At 38.0% G+C, this 16606-nt stretch overlaps 2 protein-coding genes and 1 long non-coding RNA gene across 5 annotated transcripts; 1 reads left to right on the forward strand and 2 right to left on the reverse strand.

Moving 5' to 3' along the window:
• Positions 1-51: 51 nt before the first annotated feature.
• Positions 52-4919, reverse strand: LOC106181683 (uncharacterized). Its single transcript, XM_013566135.2, has 4 exons — positions 4671-4919; positions 2147-2430; positions 1700-1853; positions 52-825 (listed from the first exon to the last, which is right to left on the reverse strand). Exons 1-4 carry the CDS (start codon positions 4744-4746, stop codon positions 593-595), a joined length of 747 nt encoding a protein of 248 aa, XP_013421589.2. The 5' UTR covers positions 4747-4919; the 3' UTR covers positions 52-592.
• Positions 4920-5184: 265 nt separating this feature from the next.
• On the forward strand, positions 5185-7903 carry LOC147761043 (uncharacterized). The gene is made up of 2 exons (XR_015334933.1): positions 5185-5469; positions 5766-7903. It is a non-coding gene; the product is annotated as an uncharacterized LOC147761043 (long non-coding RNA).
• Positions 7077-16600, reverse strand: LOC106181676 (cocaine esterase). 3 transcript variants are annotated; one of them, XM_013566125.3, is made up of 5 exons: positions 14575-16600; positions 12261-12457; positions 11959-11994; positions 9032-9051; positions 7077-8650 (listed from the first exon to the last, which is right to left on the reverse strand). In XM_013566125.3, the coding sequence occupies exons 1-5, from the start codon at positions 16080-16082 to the stop codon at positions 8504-8506; spliced, it is 1908 nt and encodes a 635-aa protein (XP_013421579.2). In that variant the 5' UTR covers positions 16083-16600; the 3' UTR covers positions 7077-8503. The 3 variants fall into 3 exon arrangements, with proteins under 3 accessions (XP_013421579.2, XP_013421578.2, XP_013421580.2); XM_013566124.2 differs by having other exon boundaries at positions 11959-11997; positions 14575-16598; XM_013566126.2 differs by lacking the exon at positions 11959-11994 and having other exon boundaries at positions 14575-16598.
• Between the last annotated feature and the right edge of the window lie 6 nt (positions 16601-16606).

Here is a 16606-nt window from a genome sequence, read left to right on the forward strand (position 1 = left end):
CCACGGCAATGACTTACTTTGCTTACCATATAATTACCATAAAAAATCGACCACTGCTATGAGTTTTATTAAATCAAATTCCATTATTTTTTTACCCTTAGAGAGTGTTGTCAAATGTGCATCATAGTGAGTCACAATGAAACAACTGAACAACCAATGTCACATTAGCTGTTTGTTAGGATGATGGTTTGTAGGAGAAATCAATTACTGGACTTTTTAATGACCCTTTTCTGATACCCCCCTTCTTTTATAACAAAATATCCACAGGTATTTCTCTGGCTATTCTCTAGCTGTGCATAATTCTTTTGTTTTATTCCCACTCCTTTTACTATAATCAGAAAAAATCTGCCCATGAATCGTTGATTAAGATAGTGTGGTCCAGCTATTAATATCAGTATGGACACTGCTAGGTTAAGGCACACGGACCAAAGACCCTGCTGGAATTTTCCCTTATAAATTAAAATGACCAGGCTGCCCTTGATCTAGACCTCCCTGGCAAGTGGACGCTATCTTCGACACTGTTCAATTAAGTTTTGAGTGGAGGTCATATAAGGCATAGCTTTGTCTTCGTTATTGCTCCCCTAGACTTCCTTTAGAAATCAGCTATTTCGGCAGCTTCTTGCTCATTTTTCATATCTGTTGACTTTTCAGATATGTCCTCTCTTGAATTTAAAATATCTTCCCTGGATCTCATTAGTTTTCTTGCTCTCCGCTTTCGCCAAGTTATCATAATTGCTGTCACTGCCGCTGTCACCGCTAACACAATGATCAGACCCGTCACAATACCGGCTATTGCGGCCCCCGACAATACAAATGGGTCGTCCTCTATGAAAAGAAGCAAATAAATCTTTTGAAACATTTAATATGTTTAAATATGTATAATGTTAATAATAAAAACTTTTTGTACAATCCTTTAGCCAAAGTCCTACGCTCTTTGCCTTCTATTTTAATGCGTTCGATTCAGTTAAATGCAAAAATGTTCCCTTGAAAATTGCTGATATGGGTATGGGTGGGCGAAGACTAATTATCCACTGATTAAGAAGGCTGGCGGTAAAAAAATTTATTTTAAAAAAATAGAAACAGATACGGTTGTATATTGGTCGCTAATGAGCAAACGGTTTGATTAAATGTATGTTTATGGATCAGTTATAATTTAACAGAATGGCGTTTCTAAAATCTTCTGAACTGTGTAGGGGAACAACATGGCTCGCATATTCATTTTTTTAACCTCAAGCCAAGAAACAGGTTTAACCGTTTAACTCCACTTCATACCTGCACTGACTATTAATATTCCTATCTTGTTTACCGTTTTCCATGGTTTGGGCTTTTATGTCAAGACTATAAATCGGTGTTAATTTTGTGTAGTAGTAATACCTGAATTAACGACGCAACCCGGAGTGAAACGTGGCGGTAAAATGTATGTTAAGTTAAGATGGCATGCCAGTTATTCAGAAAACTAAATTATTTCGACGTGTTTCTTAGGGCGTGAGTCCCCCTCTTCCCATTTTGTGATTTAATTTACTCACAAATGTGTTCATGGATTATTTTAACGGAACCATAAGTATACGGACATACAACGATTCCCTTACACAGTTGTTGAACGCGTACATACATAGACATACGCATGTTTTGTCACGAGAAGGCCAAAATACGGAAAACATTTTCTAAAAATTAAGATGAAAATACAGTGCTTCGCTACCTTGGTCTATAACTGTATATATCCGGATATGAAATCTGTAGTTTCGGTAAGACAAGGAGGAGCGTACCAAGCGAAGAGTAACGAAGGGTTGGGTTGAGTTGAGAAGGACGGGTGGCGGAAAGCCACTCGCGCAGTTGTAGCGGATTATCTGATGCTTAAAAAAGAAAATAAAAAATACTATGTATTAGAAACATGCTAATATCGCTCCCCATATTATAAATGATTCATTTTCTGATATGTGATTAAAGGCCTACTCGGATGCATAACAGATTAATTAACTTAAACAGAGAAGGAGCTTAATACTTATTTTGCCATACATCTTTAACTTCTGAATAATTAGCAAGGTTTTGTAATCATGATTTCCAGATGCAGCCCTCCTCCTTCTGCTAATATTATTTCCACCACATAATAAAAAAAAATAAAACCAAGGGAGACGATTGATCTTACTTTATCCTCTAGCGACAGAGACCCGTCACCGTCGTATATGTCCACTCCGGACGTTTCCGACTGGTCTCTGCAGGGGAAGTGCAGCTCGGAAATATTCAACATTAGTTTCCTGTTTGGCCGATAGAAGGCGTGGTCTGCGCGGAAGGTAAGCCGACAGTCTACAGGTATTTTGTAGTAGTAGTCGGCATTGTCGGGGTGAATGGCTTGCACCGTCACGACGTCATCACGTGCAACCTCGTGCGCAATGTGACGGTTGCAGTGTTTCCCCGTGTCATCCATGTAATCTGCAAGGTACAAAATAAATTAATGGGTTTTCAACACCAAGTCAATTATTTTGGTTCAGTGCTAAATTAGAATGCTTCTGTTGTCTAATTACTTAACACATGCACGCACTCCTCACCCCCAAACACACACACAAGGACATGCGTGCATGCTCACAATTTTGATTATGTTTGTTTTTTCTTCCATGCAGCTTGTTAAGCAGTAATAAACATTTATTCTAAATCACATTTTCATTCTTGTGAAAGTCCAATATTGAATGAAATAAATGCACTAAAAAGAAATTTAACCTAGCCAGCGAGTGATAAAATAACATTTAACCTAGCGTTGCATTTGATGTGTATATATTTCTACTTGAACTATTTTTATGAAACGCAACTGTATCTTTTTCGAAATCATTTTAAAATCACTATATTTCAAAAACTGGTGATTAACTGTTTGACGATTTCTTTACGGACATGAAATCCGTGTTGATCCTCTGTCTGGGTCAAATGTTCTTTAGAATAATATATTTCATGTCCTTGGGTCATTCATTGTATTGATGTGCTTACAAACGCAATTGTACATGCAACTGTTTATAAAAGCAGTTTATATATTCAATCTTCTGCTACGACAGGTTCACAACCACCATTTGTTTATGTTACCATTCGTAAAATAGGAAGTTAGGGCAGATAATGTATTTTGTCTACAGGACCACGTACTGCTATCGTGACCAGCCAGTGGTCTAAAACAAGTTTTTTAAAACACGATTTGTACCTGACATCTCTGTGTGCACGTGAATGACACGTGTCACATGGATGGGTTACTAAATATTTATGGATCAAGACCCTTTAGCTAATATTGAGTCACCAATAGAATTAAAAAGAAGTTTGGGGGAGGGGCGATGGTGTTTTGACTAGTATGCAAAGGTCCTTTTCAGATAATGTTTTGCCGTGTTCCCAGTGCTTGCGTGTAATTTTTTTTTTTTTTTTTTTGGGGGGGGGGGGGGGGGGGGGGAGAGGGGGTGAATCTACCGGCAGGGCACACTGAATAGTTGCACTGCATGTGAAGCATATGACTTCAATTCATAAACAGCCAGGGTTTTTCATTTTTACAATCAAATCCGTCTTAAATCTGGGACAGTCCCAAGGTCAATTTGCATCTGTGCAAAGCAGGACCCAATACAACCTGTCAGCCTGAAATAACATTCAAAGTTATTTACAGTCCCTGTTGTCCACTATTCATAAATTTTCACTCAATGTCGATGTCCCAATTTCGATTGGTGCTTGAAAGTGTCAAAACATAAAATTTAGTGAGGTAGCTGTTCATTTCACGGTAGTGCATGGACTGTAACCTTCTGCATGTCCTATTACTTGTCACAGCAGGCTTTCTACTTCGTTTTTAAACATTTATGACTTAGCACATAATCGTGAATCACTGAAGATTGGCATAAAACAAGTTCATCCATTAATGTTTTTTTATAATGGGAACAAGCGGACGACGAAATGACTCTTGTGCAAAAAAAAAAAATAAATAAAATAAAAAAAAAATAAAAAATAAAACCCACGCCTGTTGTAAATATAATATCCTGCTGTAAATATCAGTGCACTTAAGGTAGACGCAAACCTGCCACCAGGCGGTACATATTTGACCTGTTATTGTTACCAGGATATTCACTGTTAAAACACCTATTTTGTGCATCCGCCTTTTCGCGGGATAAGATCTTTTTATTCTTATCAAAGACAAGTACCTGTAACAACGTTACATTTATAGCTTCGTGTAATATCAAATGATGACACGGCAAATACTATATATATTTTTCTTATACACAAGGGACTATATACGGGCATACCTGACATTTACCTGCGCTATGTTAGACCCACTACACAGGGCTTTCTTTAAACTGAGTCTTTTTTTCTTACATTTTATCACGGTTTATTACACCTGTTAATCGTTGGCATGTCTTAGGTTAATCCTTCTCTGTGCTACTTGGTGATAAAGTGCTTTTATTAAATCCTTTTTGTATGAACCCTCTTACTACATAAAAGAAAATCAAAACAACAGTTATGTTTTATGCAAACAGGAAGGGACGATGACTGCACGTTTCTTTCTTTTATTTTTCTTTAACTGAAACTGAATTCTGAAAGCTGTATTCCCATAGTCTCTCATTCCAATGAGTTGAATTATATACTCTTGAAAATGAATACGGCATATTCATTAATATACAGATATAAAAAGAAATATATATAGGAAAAGGGTGACTTACAGTGGTATTCGTCTGCGGTCACCAACGGCACCGCAGTCAAGAGACCGGCTATCCAACTCAGGTAACAAACTTTCATCTTCTCTCCTCCGCCTCTTGTCTACTTTCACACGAATATCACCTGCTTGTAGACGGCGATGACAGTCCAATTTTTTCTTCAGGTAACCGAGTTTATATATATTTCCCTAAACGTGGTTCATTTGTGAAGGCTACCGACGCAGAGACGGGGGTGACGTATGCGACACGGAACACTGTGTGTAATGCATAATCACGAATATCAAGCTGTGGTTTTAGGCACAGGTAACAGGCCGTATGGGGGCATTCGCTTTTTTATTATTTTAATTATTATAACAATCGAGGAAGGGACGGGCGCCTTCATTACTTAGCGTCTCAGACGCATAAACAAACGTCTCAATTATTATCGCTGATTTGCACAGTTACAGGCCGAGATGGAGAGAACCGCACCTTGTCTTTTGTTCTACGAGGAGCTAAGACAGACAGGTAGGTAGGTAGGTAGGTTGTTCCACATTGGTGTTTTTACGATCAATGAGAAAAAAGTGTAAAAAATTAGTATGAGGTACAACAAATGCCTTTCAAAACTTTGATTTTTTTTTATCATAAAGTGAATTTGGATCAAGACAAATACTTTCATTTTCTATTATGGACCCCAGGCGCTTAGTTAACACGAAACAGGAAACCACAAAGATTCATTTCACCAAAAAAGCAAAAACCCAGACGGCGCGGGGAGGAAGGGGGGATTGAGAGGACGATCGCCACTTTTCAGCTTTTGGGGAAGGTTCTGGTACCGTCATGAAAATATTTGTTTTTGGTTCCCAAACGTTTTGAGAATCTCAAAGATTACCCTCATTTTACTTTAGCGTGTGTGGCGGATTGTATATAAAACGTCTTTACAACACGAAATGTGAACGGTTTAAATACAGATTTGTGTATAAAACACAATTTAACCTTTGTACGGAATATGTAGTCTGCACTGGTTTCAACCCTTCTCCGTTTATACTTTGTAATGGTAAACCACAATTACATGCACGGAAAATTGACATTCAGATTTAAAAGAGTAGGAATCTTTATTACATTTAGATTGAGACGGCCCCACCAGGTTGCTGTACTTGGGACAGAAATGCTAGCGTGGTTGGAGACAAAATGCGCACACCTCAAAATGCGCACACCTAACACAATCGAAATGTCCGTGATTGTAGCTTGGACTCGGGATCTGATGATCACATTGGAACATCCGCAGCTGTGATAAATCGTGAACGAAAGTATTTTCTGAATGTAGACTGCCGTCACGACAATATACATGTACCAGTTGACATTGCTGAAAGAATGAAATATGAAAGAGTGTTCGTCTCAAATTGGATTTCCTACCATTTTGATTTGTGGCCAATTTGATAAAGTAGGGAAATCGGGAAACCTTCATGGTATTGAAAGGTTCCGTGGCTTCATTTTCGAAATGCAAGATCGTGTACGTGAATTTGAAAAAAGATTTAAATAGACCTTAATCCACGTTTTCTTGCGGAGATTTCGAATTTTCAAACAGATGTGCATGGTCGTGTCCATTTTTCAACCACAATACCTTATTTTTGGCTTTTGAAAAAGCGAAAATGTTGAGAAACATTGAGAGTGTGTGTTCAGTAGCACCAGGAGTAGTATTTTAGCTTTCTTCCATACTGTATGCGACCCATATCCCTGCGAAAATTTGTCTCATTTAACGTTCACTTACGGTTCTCAATCTATTCTAGAACATTTGGTGTATATTTTTTACAGTTCTAATGTTGTTCTGTTATGAATGTAACAGTTCGAGAACTGTTTTTGGGAAGTCCTTCAGAATGTCCTAGAACAAGAACAATTTTTCATTAAAAGAGAAAAACATTATGTTCTAGGACAGATTGAGAACCGTAAGTGATCGTTAAATGAGACGAATTTTCGCCGGGGGCCCAGCATCCCCTTGTCTATCCATCAGTATCTATCAATATGACCCACAGATGCTGTTTTTCCCGACACTTTCCAGACTGCGATGAACAATGCAGATTACATTGTCATTAGCTACTGCACTTAATGCATCTGAACACAGCTGCAATTTGTTGCCGCCAAATAGCGAAGACACCGAGACCACCGAAAAAAGGATCAAAGTTGAAAAAAAATTAATGCCGATTGGTTAGAAAGATCTCTTTTTTGTTCCTATGGCCCTGCGCCTCACAGGTTACATTTTGACGGCTGTTAGACCAGAAAAGAGTTCAAAACCACACAAAATTCAACCTTTCTTTCCCCCTCCGGGTCACGGCATTGTATGGCGCTCAGATTTCCCAGGCGGACATTCGACCCGTGACGTCATTTAGACTTACACAGAGCCTGCACCCTGGTCGATTTTCTAACCAACACCATGCAGCATACAACGTCAATTCTTGATTTTATTTACTCTCGGAAACCTTTCTTTTGAAGTACAGTCAGCAACGCCACATAATTACCAATATTTAAGGTTTTCGATACGCACGATTGTTCACAGTTGCGGTAAAAAATTCAAGCTGAAAATACAATTTCTGAAAACTATTTAAGTGCAGTATAAATACAATTTACTACATCATGAATACTAGTGCAATTAAATCCACTTAACCAGAATATACAGTTTAGAAGGGGTTAAATATGCATGACTTAATACAATTAAATATATAATACGACTATATGGCGTACATTTCTTGAGACCAATATTCAGGCGGTGATCCAAATCTTTTTCCAATTTCCATTAATTTTTTTTACAAGACAAACACATTAATATACAATTGTACGCTATTTCTACTCATCAGTACATTATTTGCTCTTTGATTATTCCTTCCATCAACACAATCTAACCAAACCTTTTCACTTTGATATACATGTATCTGTTTGTATGCATTTATACTGGAGAAAGAAAGAAAGAAATAGGGGAATTTTATCTACCCTGTGTCCCCTCTAGGTTCAACCAGGCCCTTGTGGAAGGGTCCTGAATCCGGCATTGACTTTATTTTCGGGTGTGTTCGATAAACGAAACTAATTGCATGTATGTATGTAATAACGCCACGGTAAATTCTATCACTATGATGCCTTATGACGTCTGAGTTGTAGTTTAAAATAACCTGATTGTCCGACATAAAATAAGTGCTATCTAACAACATAATCCTGTCACGCTGCTGGAGTACATTAATAACAGGAAAAGAAAAGAAAAGAAAAATATTAGAGACGTTACATAAGTAATTGTGTTCTCACTTTAGCTAACGTCACTGTGGATCGAAAACTGCAACCACGCAGTTCCAAAATGGAATCATTGCCAAAGAAAGATAGAAATAACCAAGCTATGGAAAAGTGTTAGCAAAATTGATATTTGCTGGGAGGCTTATGGTGACACTTAATTGTAATAAGCATCGTACGCGTGAGGTAATTACGGCAATACATTTTCTGATCAATGACGCGTTGGTTGAGGTTATTTTCATGTCATTTACTACTATTTAAATGCGCACTAAATGCGTTTGAAAATGCTTCAAAGTTAAATTTCTCGTGTCATGTTTGGATATCATGCAACACTTTTTTTCTTAAATTAGACCCTTAATACGCTAAAAAATCCTAAAATACACGATTCATATATTTCCCCCTAAAAGTCAGGATAATGGTACTCTAAATTTACCATGTTTTGTTTAAAACTAAGTTATTTGAAACAGTACAAATCCAAGAGCAGGACGGGTCGCTCAGTACTTCTTGAGCAGGAGGAGAAAACGCATTTTTTTTCTCCAAAACAGCCGACTGGCAAGAAAACCCCATATAGGACGCCAAATGCTGCCCATTCGTTAGGTCGTCTCTGTGTTGTTCACGGCAGTGTGCAGTGTTGGGTGTCGTCTGCTCCGCAGATATAACACCAGTACGATCACGAATAAAACAAAGAATACGGCGCACAGCGCACCCGGAACGCTCCACGCCGGCACCATGCTGTCACCCTGCAAAATATGAGTTAGGTTAATGGATCTTATTTAAAACAAAGACGATCAAAACAGGAACGACAGCAAATAGTTGGGTGCATTACAGACGCAGTTAATGCCTTCTATTAGTGTAGGCCTAATCACTGACTAATTACACATGTAGGCTATAAATTGTTTTTCAAATAATTACTGATCTAAAAGCAAATAGTAGCGGACAGAGGGGAATTCAATAGCCAGATTTGAAATGACGAATATTTCATTTTGAACCATTATTATCGATCAGTACATTTGTTACAAAAAAGAAAAAAAACAGATATGAGTGGTGTAGTACATTATGAATGCGAGAAATATTACGGAAAAGAGAGAGAGAGAGAGAGAGAGAGAGAGAGAGAGAATTACCTGGCAGTTGTCCATCTTTGCTGTTATCAAAAGAAAGAAGAGAAAAAATGAATTAGATGCATTATGAACGAAAATATATGTTTTCATTTATTAAATGTCACCTTTTCTATACATTCATCGGTTTGGTCATACATTATGTATTATTATCTAAATTCGTAAAAATATAACATCCTCAATTGTCGGTTACAACGATTAGACACCAAGGAATACTTGTACAAAAACAAACATTATGACATTAACTCGGATGGTTTACAGTTCATCCCTCCATTAACTTTATTTTCAAATTACTACATAATAGTAAGTTTCAGTAATTATAATTATCCATAATTCCACTCAGTAGTGAAAAGAAATGGAAATTGTTTTAATATTGTGAACTTGAAATCCAGTGATTAAATAAACCGTATAGGCAACTAATCGAATAACTAAGATGACACTAGCATTCAGCAAACTATTCTGATATTAGTTTAACTGTCCTACATGCATGCTTTGTCAATTCTTCCAAGCCTAGAAAGTAGTGATTGGCATATAGACGGGTTGGAACTGTTACGTTATAGACTGTTTTGTTACGTGTACGGACAATCAGGCTTTGAACTTATACCAACTGACCATGCCATTGATAAAATGTAGTCTCGATGGTAAAGTATAAAGGGAGGAGAAATTACAGGCCGTTGGTCATAACATGAGAAATAAAGGAGGAAGGCGAACACATAGAGAGAAGTAACGGAAGAAGATAAGAACATGGGCATTAGCCGGAATTCAGCATCAAACTACTGTAGCATTGAAAGAAAATGTCAGGTACGGATAAAACAAAGATCGTGTTGAAATAAATGAAAAATAGATGATCTGCCATGGCGTTAAAAGCAGCTGCTTTGTTCAAATGCCAACATGTTTCATTGAAAGTAACCGTTCTGTCAATACACTTCTAATTGTCCGAATGGGTTTCGTCGATATTTGAAACTATTTGAATTCGCAGCCGTGTGAAAAAAAAACTGTTGTGTAACATGTCTAATATGAGACAGTATCAGCTGTATTCGTCAGGTTCTGTCATATATTGCATTCTCAAGTCTCAAGTGGAAATGGAACCAAGACAAATGGTTTGATACGGCACTAAAATTAATTTGTGCACATAATTGACATTTATTTCATTTAATTATGAATTAAGTTAATTTAGTTACTTTGGATTATTTTCATTATTTGGATCACTTATATTACCTTATGTTTAGTAATGTTCAATAAAGATGAATTTGATTCTATATTGTTTCATTTTTCTTTGTTATATAACAAAACAAAACGCCTTCGGGATACATAATTGATTTAGGTGTGAAACATTGAGAATGTAGACCGCTATATGAGCACAGGCTCAGTATATACTGGTACAATGAGAGCATACAGACCCCATACACTGTATTAAAAATAATATTTAAAAATGGAGGCAGAGAAAGATCAATACTTAGTGTCATAATTGCTTTTACCAAGAAATGAAAATATCCTTTGGAAAGAGAAGGTTATCCGTTATTATCACGCATTTAGTGCCAATAACAGGAAACCTAACGTCACAGGAAAGATGATTTTTTTAAGTATTAAGTTTTATATAGATCAAATCGTGACCGATTTCGAGGTATCTTTACAGAATCGATATGCAATCGATTGCTACATGTACCAACGAGGTGTTGAACAGGCCACATTCTCCGCAGAAGTAACTTACATGGGTTTTTTAGTGATTTCTTAATTTCCCAACAGCTCTGATGGAAAAATCAGAAGTATTTTTTGGCATAACAACACTCATTTGCAGGTAAAAAATTATCAAATACAAGCCAAAATATTTTCGTACCGTTAGCTGATGAAGGCCCAGGTTGGCCGTAAGCTAACGGTACGAAAATATTTCGGCTTGTGTTTGATAATTTTCATTTAAGATCCAACTACCAAGCTAATGAACATTTTTGCTCAACACTCATTTGAATTTTAAAAATCCACCATCACCCACAAACGCCATATTAGCACATCTTTGTTTCGCTTTCATTTTGTTCTAGCACGAATGGAGAGCCATAACCAAAGGCTTTTGGAGTCAAAACGGGAATCCGGACGATTCATTTACCCAGATACTGCTCCACCTGATCTGTTTCCGCTGGCAACTGTAACTCTTCCTAACCTGCGTTACTTTGAATCGGTGCCTCTCTCTCCCCCCCCCCCCCCCCCCCCCCACTTTAGAGCAATTTGAGCAAAAAGCAGACAAAACCCAGGGCATGGTTGGAGGAAACGTGCAATCGATAAACCTATGCAAAACATAATATTGCCTGACAGTAAGTGCACAGTTGTTAAAATTAATCGGATTAATCCAGTAGCAAAAAATGCAGTTTTAGTCATATCAAACAATCATTTTGGCCAGCCACAGATGATCATAACAAATATGTAGAATGAATACAGTAGGCCTATAAGTCCCTATTTTTGTCAACATTTCTATTAGCTTGGTATGTATTCAAGCACATGCATTACATTGTCATGCCTTTCCCATCACAAGCTTCATGATAACCTAACGTATCTTAAAACGCAGTGGTATACCAAAACGTATCTTAAAACGCTGTGGTACACCAAAACGTATCTTAAAACGCAGTGGTATACCGAAACGTATCTTAAAACGCAGTGCCAAATACACTCCTTTTACATGCGCTACTTTGGAGTAAAGTTTATTTTCTGCTATACGGTAATACTGTTACTTTAAAAATGACGTCACAGTATGTAATAAAAGTGACGTTAAAGAAGCCTACGTCACAAGACAGGTCCTGTTTGGCAAATTAACTGTAGCTATATAGGACGTCTATAAGTTTTATATTCTCCCAAGCAATTAAACCTTTTCACTCGCGAGCAGTGTTTTAATGCGGGATTTGTCGACAAAGCTAAAGTTTGGAGTATGGAAAATAATAGCTTACTTTCAAAGAAATGTCTCGGAGTGTAGAATTTCATATCTCCTTACAAGAGAAAGAAACACTGATAAATGATTACCGTAAAATAAACTTCCTATTCCAGATTATCAGAACAATAGCGTCATAACTTATTTATTGTCGTAGTACATGATCTCCAACAGACTTGAATTAGTTATTAGCAAAAAAAAAAGAAAAAAGAAAAAAAAGCAATTTCGTTCTGTATAGAATGTAAGGTGAAGATTCATTGATCTATATAATTACCAACACATTTTATACTCGTATAGATAGGATACAAAAGTTGTACTCACTTAAAAAATTGTGTATGAACTTTGTCCAAAAATACAACTGTCTTGCTTTGAGGTTTCTACGAGAGGTAGCTAAAGAGGGCGTCAGGTCGAAATCCATGTAATGTGCTTCTTTGGAATACCGTCGCCATATTGGAAAACCATTCCCTCGAGGCGTCATGTGTCCCACAGATGACGTCATATTAATTGGATTCGGGTTTCTGGAAATACAAAGTACATACCAAATGCCGTATTCACCTTATCTGAATGACGTCAACTGTACACATTATGACATCACATTTGTTCAGTTTTGTTCAGTTTTGAATCTTAAAAGATTTCTGAAAGCATATAAAAAGGGCGACTTCGATGCCATGTCATTCACATACACTGCTAATGCGTAATGCTTTTTCAAGCAATAGAATCATTACTCATCACACATCTTTTAAGACGTGCTCAGAGCGTCTTTCAAAAAGCAGAAAGTGAATAAAATATATAGTGAAAATATATAGCGATCAGTCTCCGTATATACGTGAAATGTTAACATGAAAATTGGCATGGTTGACGACAAGGGTGTGAAATAAAATCCAGTGCCAATGTTTGATTTTACATTTGTGTTTACTTCTTTTTATTTGTTTGTTTGTTTATTTAGGAGACGTGAGCCCCTAAATTTAAAATGTTCATAAAACAAAGGCATTATTTAGCCCATTAACTGATAAAATCAGAAATAAGAAGATTGCTGGCAATAGATTGTAGTTCTTATTGTTGGGATTAAAAAGGTGCTAAAAGGGTGACAGACATCAGTTTGAAATCGATATTAAGGTTTTTAAACCAAAACACAAGGTCCAATAATCAAATTCCCTAGGCCTATATATATTTAATCAAGCAGCATTGGCGCATAACATGACGCTGACAATATTTTTGTTCCCATTATCTAAGCAAATGAGGGAAAATCCTTACGGATCGAATCCCTTAACACGAATATGACAATTAGCACAAATAAAGAGCCTTGCACAAAATTAGTAATAGCAAGATAATAATAGAAATTTATAATTAGCAATACTATAAATAAACAATTGAAATATGTTAGGATAAAAAGAGAGAGTGTATGATTAGAATAACAAAAGACAAATTAACGTCAAGTCTTATTTCTTAGCGATATACCGCTGTTTCAAGATATTCTATGTAGTTACTCTACAGGAGACATTATTCTCTTTAACAAGTTTTCCACAAATTCCCTCCCTTTTCTTAAAAAGGATAGTTAGTTAAACGGTCTAGTCGAGCGCGCAGACTGCACGTTAGCAGGGCTCTCTTGTGTGTTAGTAAGGCTATTAAATTGCCAAACGCAATATGCTGGTGCAGCTTTATCAGACAATCATAACGCACTATGTGAATAGGTTTTAGTGTTCGATTTAATGAGGCACCTTTGCAAAACAAACCGACCGTTCGTGCGTAAAGTTCAAAGGAATGTTTACGAAAATATTGCTTTGTATGTCAACAATAACGTTTTCAGCGTCAAAAGACACAAAACAGATCATTGTTGGGTAATGTGATACATTTGAATCTGAAGTGTTTAATATCTTCGCCAGTTACGCATCTTTGTAAACATCGGGGTTCATGCAGTTAGTTTAACACGTTTTGTAAACATATTTTAAAGATAAAAAAAACCCTATGTTACCCTGCGTTTGTCTCTTCATTATTTTCAAATGGAAATGCAAAACTGGAGTGCAGCACAAAGTGGAAGATGACAAAATTAATCAAGATTTTTTTTTTGAATTGTCAGTTTTTTCGTATCAAATTTCTTATGGCGGTCTCTCTTGCGAAAGAAGGAAATTTCTCTCTGCTATGACTGGTTTTAAGTATTTGGCCCACAGTTTAGTTTATTTTATTTTATTTTATTTTATTTTTTACCTTTAATATTTGGAGGCATCTGTTCTAAACTGACATGGAATTGGATCAAAATATTTGCTCATTTCTAACAAACTGATCTTTCAAATCCTTGCATCTGTCTAGCCGCATTTTATTATACATGGTTATTTTAACAAAAATATTTTTTTAACCACACCTCTCTTGTGGGGTCTGGTCGATAAAAACCATGATAACTTTACAAATAACTTGTGTTCTCCTGCCAGAAGCCTAGACAGCTTTAGTTAATGATAACAATAATAATGGTTATTTCCCATATTTTCCCATCCACAACTATTTATGTAGAAAAATAATGCACCAAAACTGAATGTGATTTCGGTGAAAGATTATGTAGATAACTTGCCCTTTGAAAAACGTTCCATTACACTGTCGTGCATGATTGTGCTCTATACACACTGATCAATAGCCCACTTACCCTGTCTTGGCAAAGTTCCCCCAGGCTGTCATGATGGCCAAACTCAGTTGTTTTTCATCTTCGGAGGGCGGTGTGTCAAATAACGTCTCGTCAAACACGTCCCCGAAAACATAATACAGTTCGTCCATGTGAACTGCATTAGTGTAGCTTGGCCAGTGAGTAAAGCCGGACTTATGTGACAAGAAATACAAGAACACATCGGTAAAGCGTGCGTATTGGGACGCCGCTTGGAGGCATGAAATCACGAACCCTTGGTCGGTGAGTGCCGTAAGGACGCCTCGCCACTTCTGGGTTACGTTCGTTGTCTTCGCCTCCGCCCCTAGATATTCAAATTTTACGATTTCTCTTAGATGAGGATTACTTTCCGAGAGCCGATCCAGGTATGTGTCAACGAGTTTGTGGTCAAGATGAAAAAGTTGCTTTTCTAAAGCCAGAACAAAGGCATATTCATCGTTTAGAACACCAAGCATTATGGGAACGTCGGCGCTTATATTCAATTCTTTATAACTGTCTTTTATAAAGATTCCATCTTGCACAGGGGCCAACGGTTGAAAAAAGTGTCCATTCACGCCATAATGTTCTTTATAGTCATAGAACGCGTTTAACAGCTGCTCAGAGGTCTTGGATCGCAAGCACGATAGGTACTTGGCGGTGGAGGGTCCATGGCAGCCAATTCTGGCCGCCATGGCGGTACTGTGCCCGGCTGATACATCAGTTTGCTTACGGGTGAAGGTAAAGGCCGCCGTAATTGGCGGTAGTACCCCACTTTGTACAATAGCCCTTTGGAATAATCCTCTTGCTGTTCCACTGACCAAAAAGAGAGAAGTGGAAACACCACCGACAGAGTTTCCGAAAAGTGTGATCAGAGAGGCGTTGCCACCGAATGCTCCAATATTCTCTCGTACCCAGCGTAAAGCTTCAAGCTGATCGAGCAGGAAATAATTCCCCGGGGCCTCCTCGTCTCCCGTGGAGAACAAACCAAACAGAGACAGGCGGTAGTTGAAGGTAACGACAATCACCCGCTGGTATACAGCCAATATCGACCCATCAAAATTCATCCCTGAGCCCCATTCCCAAGCCCCTCCGTGGATGTACACCATGACAGGCAGTAAGTCCTCAGACGGTCCCTTGCGAATAGTTATCCCAGGCACGTAGATATTGAGGGTCAAACAGTCCTCACTCATGGTATTTCTCGGAAAGCGTTTCTCTATATATTTCTTGGGGAAAATTCGATCACGCACTTCCAGGTCCTGGACACACATATCACCGAATTCGGAGGCTGAAAGAACGCCATCCCAAGGGTCCATCCGCATCGGGGCTGCAAACCGTAGCTCTCCTATTGGTGGCTTGGCGTAGGGTATTCCTAGGAAACGCACCAGATCCCCTCTTGGGGACGTAATAACTTGACCCTCGATGTCGCCGTACTTCGTTTTCACTAGCATCAAGGCTTCTCCCATGACGGGGACTTGGTACGCGTTCAGTAGCAATAAAGATATTAACAGAGCCATTGCGGCAATTCTGTCAGCACAGATATGTCAAATGCGACCTCGGTGTCATCCGCGCGCGAAGCGTTTTCTTGTTGGCCGCACACAATCCATTCTTTATCGCAAAACGTGATAACGCTTATAGTGCAACACTAGTAATCTTTGAGTTCACGCCGCTTCGTATAAATGTCATGAGAAGAATCTGAACGCTTAATGAGCAGAGCAAATCTATGCACAGAACTAGAATGTTGCACCTATAATTATCCCTAAGTGCCTGATTTTCAACCTAACCTGCTCTTTAAAAAAAACAGAAACTGTGAAATGTTCTTCACAGAAAATGTGAAATGTTATTCACCTGCTTCTATTTTGATTTTGACGTTGGGTAGACCACCTGTATGCCCTATCTACCTTTGCGTGCGCCGTTCTGAGATTTGTAAAGCGCCGTTGCGAATGGCCAATTTGCACTCCTCGCTCTCGGGATTCCGCACCTTTGCCACATGCGATGCAATCTCTTTAAATAAGCAGCAGAACGTCATCGTATAGCGCCC

The sequence above is a fragment of the Lingula anatina genome, chromosome 6 (genome assembly GCF_051362555.1).
Source record: "Lingula anatina isolate TDL-2025a chromosome 6, LinAna3.0, whole genome shotgun sequence".
Classification (NCBI taxonomy): domain Eukaryota; kingdom Metazoa; phylum Brachiopoda; class Lingulata; order Lingulida; family Lingulidae; genus Lingula; species Lingula anatina.

Excerpts from the sequence above, each read along its gene's own strand:
- LOC106181683 (XM_013566135.2), bottom strand. The coding sequence starts at position 4,746 with ATGAAAGTTTGTTACCTGAGTTGGATAGCCGGTCTCTTGACTGCGGTG. Across the intron at positions 2,431-4,670 it reads GACCGCAGACGAATACCACT|ATTACATGGATGACACGGGG; the intron begins GTAAGTCACCCT and ends TGTACCTTGCAG. Across the intron at positions 826-1,699 it reads ATATACAGTTATAGACCAAG|AGGACGACCCATTTGTATTG; the intron begins GTAGCGAAGCAC and ends TTCTTTTCATAG.
- LOC106181676 (XM_013566124.2), bottom strand. The coding sequence starts at position 16,082 with ATGGCTCTGTTAATATCTTTATTGCTACTGAACGCGTACCAAGTCCCC. Across the intron at positions 11,998-12,260 it reads GTTCATACACAATTTTTTAA|GAGATATGAAATTCTACACT; the intron begins GTGAGTACAACT and ends TTCTCTTGTAAG. Across the intron at positions 8,651-9,031 it reads CAAAGATGGACAACTGCCAG|GGTGACAGCATGGTGCCGGC; the intron begins GTAATTCTCTCT and ends CATATTTTGCAG.